At 38.0% G+C, this 10,798-nt stretch overlaps 3 protein-coding genes across 3 annotated transcripts; 2 read left to right on the top strand and 1 right to left on the bottom strand.

Annotated features, from left to right (window-relative positions):
- Nucleotides 1-451: 451 nt before the first annotated feature.
- Nucleotides 452-2,315, top strand: LOC103514516 (zonadhesin-like). Its single transcript, XM_008479444.3, has 2 exons — nt 452-662; nt 826-2,315. The coding sequence occupies exons 1-2, from the start codon at nt 618-620 to the stop codon at nt 1,930-1,932; spliced, it is 1,152 nt and encodes a 383-aa protein (XP_008477666.1). The 5' UTR covers nt 452-617; the 3' UTR covers nt 1,933-2,315.
- A 1,756-nt stretch (nt 2,316-4,071) lies between these two features.
- On the top strand, nt 4,072-6,771 carry LOC103514435 (zonadhesin-like). Its single transcript, XM_008479341.2, has 2 exons — nt 4,072-4,201; nt 4,355-6,771. Exons 1-2 carry the CDS (start codon nt 4,166-4,168, stop codon nt 6,746-6,748), a joined length of 2,430 nt encoding a protein of 809 aa, XP_008477563.1. The 5' UTR covers nt 4,072-4,165; the 3' UTR covers nt 6,749-6,771.
- A 1,570-nt stretch (nt 6,772-8,341) lies between these two features.
- LOC103514343 (calphotin-like) lies at nt 8,342-10,316 on the bottom strand. The gene is made up of 2 exons (XM_008479250.1): nt 10,271-10,316; nt 8,342-9,894 (listed from the first exon to the last, which is right to left on the bottom strand). Exons 1-2 carry the CDS (start codon nt 10,301-10,303, stop codon nt 8,455-8,457), a joined length of 1,473 nt encoding a protein of 490 aa, XP_008477472.1. The 5' UTR covers nt 10,304-10,316; the 3' UTR covers nt 8,342-8,454.
- Nucleotides 10,317-10,798: the final 482 nt, after the last annotated feature.

Raw genomic sequence — 10,798 nt, 5'->3', positions numbered from 1 at the left:
ATTTTCACTTGAAGTACAAAATATTGTCCTGTTTTTATTAGACACTGACAACTTTACCTCCGTACCTATAACTATAACACGTTGAAATTAGGATTTGGCTTCTTCACAAGTGGAGATCGTTGGAAAATCTAAGGTTTAACCAACATTAATTCAACATGGATTCATAGAAGCGAGGGGTTAGATACCTTTTAACTAACTTTTGGTTCTATTGATTCTTTCTTAGATTAATTTTCCTTGTATGTATTCTTGTGAAATCTGAAGATTTCTGTATTGATTTAAAATGATCTGTGATAATAGGACTATCTACCATCAATAAATAATTTATTATTGTCTAACCGTATCTGTAATACTATTATAAGTATGGGCCAATCAGTTTTTAAAAGACACATGACACTTTCTATTATGTCAAACTATTTCTACAGTAAAATTTGTTTACGTTAGTCACATCGTTCACTTACGTAATACAAGACACGATTATAGCGAATTGTTTATACTTGTCAACTTATCTGAAGATCTGGACCGTTATCTGGAAAACTTAAAGTTAAGATCATCTTCGACTGAACTAGTTCTCAGATCAATCCGCACAGTCCAGAGAGCGGACGTTTGGTGAATTGAACATGATGAGGCACCTCATTGTACGTACTGTGTGCTTCACATTCTTGGTAAGTACTCAAAGTTTTTAATTGGACGTACACAGTATATTGTCAATTAAATAGTTGAAGAACAAATCGTTTCATTTAAACCACTCTTTAATTTACTGGTCTTATATTTTCCGAAAGTCATAATATTTTTATTATAATTGGTTTTGTTTATTTTTGATTACAGTGGGCATACTCCAGTTCACTTCCCAACAATGTCTACAACTACCAGGATTACCCTGCAACAATATTACCCACTTACCAGACTCCAACACCACCTGTAGCCCTCACTCTCCCTCCTGCCGTACCTCTACCCCCTGCCCCACCAGCTGAAGTAATTCCTAAGCCGACTTTTGTAGTAGAGGAAACAGTTGAAACGGTGAAGAAACCAAGTTACCAAATCAACGAACAATACGTCAGCGTGGAGAAACCAGAATTCTTTGTCCAGGAAGTTCCTCAGCCTGTTGTGAAGCCATCATTCACTGTACAGGAGAATGTGGAAGTTATCAAGAAACCAAATATTGTTGTGGAGGAAAAGAAGGAAGTTGTAAAGAAACCAAACTTCAAAGTCACTGAACAAGTAGAGTACATTGCCATGCCAGAGTTCATAGTGGAGGACGAGAATCAAGTTGTATTCAAACCAAGCTTTGTGGTCGAAGAAACCCTGCAGTATGTAGAAAAACCTAACTTCGTCGTGGAACCTCAACCCATACCCGTGGTAAAACCAGATTTCCAGATCACCGAAGCACCTCAGTACATCCAGAAACCGGAGTTTGTGGTGCAGGAGAAAGTCGAAAAAATCTCAAAACCCACCTATCAAGTATTGGAAAACAAAGAAGTAATCACGAAACCAGATTTCGTCGTCGAGAACGCAGTCCAAGTTGTGACAAAACCTTCGTTCGTGGTGGAAGAATACGCAGAAAGGGTAGCCAAGCCAGAATATTTGGTTCAACCTGTGAAGGAGACAATCGTGAAGCCTGAATATCTGGTGCAAGAATCTGTAGAAAAAGTAAAGAAACCGAAATACATCATTGAAGAATACGAGGAAATTATTGAAAAGCCAGCATTTGAGATCCAGTCTGACGTAGAACTTGTGAATACCCCTCAATATGAAGTTGAAGAAATCATAGAGGTTATCAAGAGACCCAAGTATATTATCAAGGAAAAGAAAGTGCCGTTTAAAATTACCCATGGACCAGACAATAAGCCACAAGTGGTCGTCAAGGAACAATACAAGTCTTGGTTGCCATTCCCAGATTGCGGTTGCAAAAAATGTTCCGCAGCCAGACGCTAGTAATAGTAAAGCTATTGAGCGAGCGGCGTTAGATCCAATTTTTAGTTCAATTGAAATTTTGGGCAAAGGTCAATCTATGAATTGGTAAATCGGTAATAAGGTATCTCATTAGAATCTCACTTGAAAAAACATTGTCATTTTGCACTTTCATAATGTCAAGTAATTTCAATCTAGAGAGATTTCCTGATTTAGAATTTCAGACTGACCTTTGACCTCTGGATATTGGCCAACTAATTGCTTGTGTCTGAAGATATCCACTTGTACATAAAGTAGGCAATTTATTTATTGACTGTGACTTTTTTTACTCTATTTATTTCAAAGCTTGTGATTTGATTTCTCAGAACTGACTTCAATAAAATGGTATGTTGCGACATGCAAAATATTAATTATTTCTTTGTGTGATTTATTTTATTATCATTTCAAATTTAGGGAGATGGGGGTGTATTTTAACATGAGCCAAGTATATCTCAAAATGAAGGCCCAACAGTGGCCGAACCGACCATTCTTGAGCTTCGGCCTACATTTTATTAAGAAAGTTTGAACGCCTTTGGGCGAAAACTAAAGTCGCAAGAGAGTGAACTTTTTCGATATTTTTCAAAACTTTTGGCCTGACTCCGTATATTTTTCGAGCCTCGGACAGGGACACTTTTGATCTAAGAAAATTAATTGAAACAGTCTGCAGAGTTTGGGCGAGTTTCCTTGGCTTTTTACACCAAACATGTGCCCAGAAAAGCGCAATTTTGAAGTCCGAGTGGTGGCCGTAAATTTCCGAATAAGAATCCGTAAATTTCTCGAGGTTCGGCCTATGGAGACTTTTGATCTACATTTTATAAAGAATAATAAACTTCTTTAGGCAAAAACCATATTCGTTAGAGACGTGAACTTTTTCGAGCATTTTCAAAACTTTTGCCCTGAATAACGGCTGAAACCATACATTTGTCGGGCCTCGAACCAGGACACTTTTGATTCTGCTTCTAACAGAACGGTTGTAAAAGTGGAGCTAGATATATTTTGTCTTTTAAGTAATATTTTTTATCTACCAGAATCAAGTCACAGTAGGTATTCATAGAGCATAGTGTTAGTGCATAACTATAACTGAGAACTTTTCGGAAAATCACATGTTATAATTATAAATAAATTTTCATTATCGGAGATCAAAGAGACACTCTATTGTTTCAATTTGAATCACATATCTTCCAGATAAGATATCCATTGATTCCTTCGAAACAGGAAATTTTAAAAATATATTAGATTTATGAATCAGGCATGCGGAATCCTTATTCCCGGAAACAAAAATAAGAAAATATTATAATTCCAGACAAAAACCAACCCATCGTTGAGATATACAGGGTGAACACGAAAAACGTTACCAAAAGCCTATAGTAGATTCCTGAGGTCATTTCCAATAAAAAAAAACATTCCATAACTTTTTTTCGTATCTCGCTTAGTTTCCGAGATATCCGCCATTTTGTTTTTTCTTTAAAATACGTGACCTTCAGTTAAACAAAGAAAAATGGGTTTCATAACTGAAATCTGCACAAAATTTCCATTAAAATAAATAAAACTTAAAACAGTAAAATTATCTTTTTGGTACCGTTTGGTTTAATTTAGAAATTTACCTGATCAGCATTTTCTTTTAAAATTTCAAGAGGAAATTTGACCAGGAAAAAAAGGTCAAATCTGCTGGCATGCAACAGGAAAACTATTCCTGAAGTCTCAGCTCTCCAAAAATACCCATTTTGTCCAAATATGTCAATTTTTCACGAAGCCACAAACCATTTTCTTCTGAGAAACGCGTACATAAATCTCGTACTTTTCGCACTTTCCATAGGATATGAAAGGTAAATGTGTACTTGTGATCATTTTTATCACAGAAAGTACGCCATGCACGAGCTTTATTCACCCTGTAGATACTCGTACATACTCATTCAAACCAGAGTCTTTGTTTCATTGAAATGGACACTTTGATCGCTCTATCATCCATCAGCAATATTTCCGTTTGGTTTGAAATAATAAATAGGTATAGCTACATGCATAGAAACCATTTCCTCTATTGATTAGAAAACTCTTTGTGTTTATTTTGGATATAAATCAATATTTTCGGGAAAATCAGCAAAAACAAGATCAGTTTCTTCTCAGTAGACCATTCGACTACCAAACTTGAAGAACTCCTATTTTAGTGTATTTGATATTTCAAATTCAATTTCAAAAGTACGAGCTCTCTACAAGAGCCATGTTTCTGTGGATTTTCCTTCTTGCTTTAACTCAGGTAAGTTATTAGCAATAGGTATGTTTAGTCAAGCGTGTTAATAGATTCTATAGCCTGTAGGTACCTAAGCCTGGAAGTAGGTGCTGTACCTAAAAAAAATTGGTTCAAATCCTCTAACAGCTAACTCATTACTTACATGTTCTTATGTTACAGTTATCTAGGGCTCATCCAAATCACTTCCATACCTACCCCAATACCAACTCCATCTCTCATAAGTATGTGCCATCAGCAAAAGGTCCTCATCCATATCTTGCTTCCCCTTCAGCAATTGAGAAGCCTGATATTTATACTCAATCTGGAAATAACTACGTGGACTATCTCGGTGACAAAGTAATTGGCAATACCTATGCCTATTCAACAGTAACTCAGCAGGAGAGAATTATCCCAAGCACCATACCAAGAACCGTTCTGCCGGGTAGAACTAATGGTGGCTTTAGTTCTGGAGTAGGTACAGTAGTAACTGAAGTTCCTCTGCCACAAGAAGTGATTACCAAACCAAACTTTGTCCTCCAGCCCCAAACTGAAACCATACAAAAGCCGGACTTTGTTGTTCAAGAAAACGTTCTTGGCGTCATTCAGAAACCTGAATTTCTGATACAAGAAATTTCCGAGGTAGTGTCCAAACCAGAATTTTTGGTTCAAGAAGAAATCGTTGGGACCGTTGTGAAGCCTACCTTCGTAGTTGAAGAACAAGTCAGTGTCGTACAAAAGCCAGAGTTTGCTATCCAAGAAAACGTTGAGGTCATTGTAAAGCCCGAGTTCCAAATCGAGGAGGTTACCGAAGTTATTCCAAGGCCCACATTTGTAGTTGAGGAAAATGTAGTTCCAATCCAAAAGCCAACCTTTGTAATTCAAAGTTCACAGGAAGTTATTCAGAAACCAGACATCGTCATTTCTCCGGTCCCAGTGCCTGTTAGGAAACCAGAGTATCAAATTACAGAAAATATCATACCAGTGGCAAAACCAGCATTCTTTGTACAAGAAACTCAAGAAACAGTCGTGAAACCGGAATTTGTTATTACTGAAGAAGTTGTTCCAGTCCCAAGACCAAACTTTTTGGTACAAGAAGAAGTACAAGTAGTTCAAAAACCAAATTTCCTAGTTCAGGATGTTGTGCAAACCGTACAAAGACCCGAGTATAGCGTACAAGAAAGCCAGGTTATTGTTCAGAAACCTGAATATTTTGTTGAAGACGTCACGGAGACGGTAATAAGACCTACGTTTGTTGAGCAGGAGGTCGCAGAAACAGTTGTCAGTCCCCGTTTTGTTGTGGAGGAGCAATTGATTCCTGTCTCAAGACCTCAGTTTGTGGTAGCAGAAACTGTTGTTCCTGTTGTGAAACCAGAGTTTTTCATCGAAGAAGTTTCCGAAGTGATCCCTAAACCCGAATATCTGGTCGAAGATGTTCCAGTTACTGTTGAGAAACCAACTTACCTCTTGGAAGAAACACCCGTGGTTATTCAAAAGCCCAACTATGTCATCGAGGAGAATGTTGAAACCGTTTCTAAACCAGAATTCTTCATTCAAGAAGAAGTTGAAGTAATTACAAAACCACAATTCTTCGTTCAAGATGACATCATTGAAACAATCGTGAAACCCAAGTTTGTTGTGATTTCATCTTCAAATCCGGCGGGAGAGGAGTTTGATATTTCTAAATACAACCTCAAAAGTTCAGCTTCTGTTGTAAACAACCCTGCCAAAGTTGTAGTAGTGGATACACCTGCAAGACCTACAATCGCTCCTCTTGGGAACCCTAAACAAATACCAATAGTAGTTGGTCCTGGAGTTCAATCCAATAATGTTCCCCAATACATTGAAGTAGCTGTAGATCGAGTCAAACCAGCTACACGGACAGAACCAGTTGTTATACCCCCTTCAGTGCAACCTCGAATTATTGATGTAATAGAAGAATTTTCTCACCCAGCTCCCAGAGTTGTGTCACAGCTCCCATATTCTACGCCCGTACATACTCATTCAGGACCAGTTATCATCCCACAGTCGATACAACCGCAAACTATTGAAGTGGTAGAAGAGTTACCCAATCCTATCTTCCGCTCAAGCACTCATTCTATTCCTCATCATCACGCAGGACCATTTGATGCTCATCATTCAGTAACACACAATCATGCCCCTGTTGTAGTTAATACCGACGGTTTGGAAATAGTTGAGGTAACCCATCCACATCCAGTAAAATCTCATGGACACAGGTCTCCTCTTTCATCATCTACCCTTGTCGGAAATGGTTACAAAAGGGATCATCACGGACGCGTTGTAATTGCAAGCAAATCAGGCTACCAATCCGAGGAATCTAATGAATTCTTGCCACCGAAAATTAAGGTAAAGAAAAACGTGGACCAATCCCAAGCGGAAGAGCTGTTTGAAACTCTATACGGGTTTCATGGCTTGGTTGAGGATGATGAACATTATTTAGACGACGGAATGCCACATCCAAAAAACGAATATTTTTTTGATGCTGTTCAAGATGACTCCAAATCTGCTCAGTTTGCATCAGAGAGTGATTCGGACTATTTAAGTTATGAAGAATAAGAATAATGTTTGTCTTAGGAAAATAAAATCTACGGCTTTCCAAATTAAACATTTGTATTGTTGCTAGTTATTTATAGCTATATAGAAACCATTTTTTTAAAACTGAATTGTACTGACTAAAAACTTCCATATATACCTACCCTCTTTTTCCTTTCAGTTACCTAGATAAAAGTAGATACTATCAAAACCTTAGAAAAGAACGGTTTCGAAGGTATATTTTTAATGCCAAAAGCGAAAGGTATGGCTAACCTGTAGAGTTGTAGAGTGTGTTTGTTCAGCGATTGCTCAAATAATACATATTAAAAGTACCCAAGTAGACCACATCACTTCTCCTCCCTTTGAGCAAATACCAACGGAGAAGTCATAACGTCACAAATATCAATTTACATTCGAAAAAGAGTGGATGTGACATTCACACCCTAAGCAAATACTAGGTTCATGAATAACTCCTAAATATCTATCTAAACGACTGACTTGTAAGCTCTTTTGCTAAGATACACCAAAATCAAGAGTGTAACTGGTGAAGAGGTTAACCCAATCGATTTTGAATCTGGAGGTTAGTGGTTCGAGTCCAAAATCGTCATATTTGCCGTGTAATTTCAAGCTGTACACTAGAGCAGCAAAATACCTAAAAAGAAAATTGTTTTAATTGTTTCGAAATAAAAACTTGAGAATTTTTTCTTTCAATAAATATTTTTTTTTTTTATCAACAATAACAACAAAGCAAATAGTTAACAAACAAACAAAAATACGTCTGACTAGATTCACAGAAGGTGGCTAGGTAAAAATTAACATGGATGAAATAAATTGAAAATTATACATTAAAAAATGAATGAAATAAAATCAAATAATAAAATATCAAAGAGAGCTAACTATGAATATAAAAGGCATTAATAATGAAAATAATGATATATCACAGTGCTTTTTGAGCCTAAATTAACTGGTTTAGAGAAGTTAATGAAACTGAAATTTAGATCAATAGGGGGAAAATGAAAAACAGATCGCTTTTTTGTTTTACAATTAGAAATGTTCCAGTGGTATACGAAGGAGATAAAAAAGAATTTGGTCGATTGCGAAAACTTCAAATTGGTTTGTAATTTGGTGGGTGTAAAAATTGGTAGGTAATTCAGTATGAGTAGGTAATTCGAAATGTGTAATTCTGTGGCTGTACAAATTGGTAGGTAATTCAGGATGAGATTAGGTAATTCGGGTTGTGCGAAAATTTTGATTGGATAGGTAATTCGGTGGGTGTAAAAGTTGGTAATTCAGTATGAGTCGGTAATTCGAAATGTGTAGTGGGCAAAATTCGGTGGTTGACGGATAGGTAATTTGGAGTTTGTGTGTAAAAATGGGTAGGAAATTGGGTGTGTAAAAATTTATATGTGACGGTGACGGGTAGGGGATTGGATAGGTATGTGTAAAGAATCTATTTTGTAAGTCGGTAAAGGTTGGGTAAATTTGGGGTTTAGGGCAAAAACGGACAACAGGTTTCGTAAAAAAATAAAATAGGTATTTGAATGAGTAACTTCGATATTGTTGATTTTGACTTTTGTTCGATGTGTTTCTTTTTGTTATAAATACCTTGCCAAAGAATTCTGCGTAGAACTCGTATAGTTTGTATTTACGATTGATTATTCGAAAATTATTTGCTTCAAATCATACATTGGATAGATTTCAGGTGTGATTGAGAGTATTTAATTGCTTCTCTAAAAACATGGTTTTTTGGGAAGAGGAAGAGGCAGGGGCAGTGGAGCTGGCAGGGGTAGAGGAGCTGGCAGGGGCAGGGGCAGAGGAGCTGGCAGGGGCAGAGGCAGAGGTTTTGGAGCTGGTTTACTACATGGCACAACAATGAATGTTGGCTTGGCAATAACCTCAGGAACTTCTTCAATCACGAAGCTTGGTTTGACCAGGGTGGTGGGAACATCTTGGATAATGAATTCGGGTTTGGTAATGGTTTCAGTGACTTCTTCTACGACGAAGGATGGTTTGGCCACAGCAACGTTGGATTCTTGGATGACAAAGTTTGGCTTGGTGATGACTGAAGGGGCTGGAGCCAGTTGGAAAGATGGCACAGTGATGGTTTCAGGTACAGGCACAACTGAGAATTCTGGTTTGGAAATGGTTTCAACGACTGGTGTCACAACGAAGTTTGGTTTCACTACGGTTTGTACAACTTCTTCAATAGCGAATGAGGGTTTGTTCACTGGCACTTGTTGGGGTTGGACAACGAATTCAGGTTTGACGATGTTCTCAACAACTTCTTGGACGGCGAAAGATGGTTTGGAAATTGGAGTTGGTACTGGAGCGACAGAGAAGACTGGCTTAGCAATGGGAGTTGGCACTGGGGTTGGTGTGAAGATTGGCTTGTTCACAACTTGTACATTTTCTTGAATCACGAATTCTGGTTTTGGCACTGGGATAACTTCTGGTTGGACAATGAACTCTGGCTTAGCGACTGGAATGACAGTTTCTTGCAGGACAAAGTTTGGTTTGGGTAGTGGAGTTGGAACTGGGGTGACAGCGAATTCTGGTTTAGCAATCACTTCTGGAACCTCAGCCACGGAGAAAGTTGGTTTGGTAATTACTTCTGGCACTGGGACAGTGTTGAAGACGGGTTTGACGATTGGGGCTCCCAGAGGTTGTGGCTGAACAACGAAAGATGGTTTCTGCAAAACTTGTGGTACATCTTGAATAATGAACTCTGGTTTGGTGATGTACTCGGTAGCTTCTTCAACTACGAATTCGGGCTTCACAACTGGGGTTGGCACAGATTCAATGACGAATTCAGGCTTGACCAAAGTTTGGACGGATTCAGTGACAACGAATTCGGGTTTTGTGATGACAGATGGAACATCTTGGACGATGAACTCTGGTTTGGTGATGGTCTCCACAACAGGCTGAATCTGCACGTTGGGTTTAGTGATGACTTGTGGGACTGGTTCTATCACAAAGCTTGGCTTTGACACAACAGTGGCAGCACATGGTGGAGGTGGGAGGGGTAGTGGTTTAGGGAGGAGAGCAGGAGGAGGCAGGAGTGCTGGTTTGGGGAGAAGAGCTGGAAGGGGGAGAGGGGGAAGGGGCAGAGCGGGAGGGGGAAGGAAAGGCTTGTAGGGCTGCAGAAGTGGTTGCGCTACAACAACTGCAATCTGGAAAAAAGGAGAAAATATAATATTAATACGTGCGGACTTTAAACCTCCATAAATTTAATGCACTTGAACATAGATAGCAACAATATTGAATAACTAGGCAGCTACTTTTTTATTGGAAAAAAATAGATCAAATGCAACCTTTAACAATTATCATCACTTTTCGTCATACAATATTAATTGCCCTTCCTTGAAGAGCCCTTGCTTGAAAAAATTCAAAAGTAAGATACAATTCATTTAAAGAAGTTATGAGATTAAGAAATGTACTTAGGTAGGTACTCAAAACATTGAATGCACCTATTTTGTGAGTTAAAAGTCTGTAATTTAATTAATATTTAGAATTAGATAGTTTCAAGTAGTTAGCAAATTGACTTACCTGCAGTCCTACAAATGCTAACAAGGTGTTCATGGTGAGAGAAGTGAAGAACCAGTGAAGTTTCAGTAACAATATTGAACATTTTATACTCACATTTCAAGTCGATAAGAAAAATCTGCACAGATTACAGATTGCAAGGTATATTGTTTAGAGAAAATAGCTAGAAAAGAAGGTAAAATTGTCGGATGCAAAATCTGTGTTGCGGGTAGTTTACTATCCCGTTTCATAAATTAAGAATTCTAGAATATGTACCTACATCTTATTAGAAATAGGTACTGTACTATGTAACTATGTATTGCCTACCAAGTAGGTATACCTCAGAGGTATCTAGCCTTTCTTTTTAGACTTCTCCATTAGTAGGTAGGTTCCTACCCACCCCACCATCAAAGCGTAATCTTTAACACCAAAATTTTTCGATCGTCTCCATTTGTACCACGATTTAGGTCTGTGAAATGCCTGGTACCTATCTAAATACCTACGGAAAGTGTCCTGGGGAAATTCCAGATACAATGGATACTATACTCATCG

This window comes from Diaphorina citri, unplaced genomic scaffold (assembly GCF_000475195.1).
Source record: "Diaphorina citri unplaced genomic scaffold, Diaci psyllid genome assembly version 1.1 scaffold3, whole genome shotgun sequence".
In the NCBI taxonomy this organism is placed as follows: domain Eukaryota; kingdom Metazoa; phylum Arthropoda; class Insecta; order Hemiptera; family Psyllidae; genus Diaphorina; species Diaphorina citri.
This window is presented reverse-complemented; position numbering and strand designations above follow the sequence as displayed.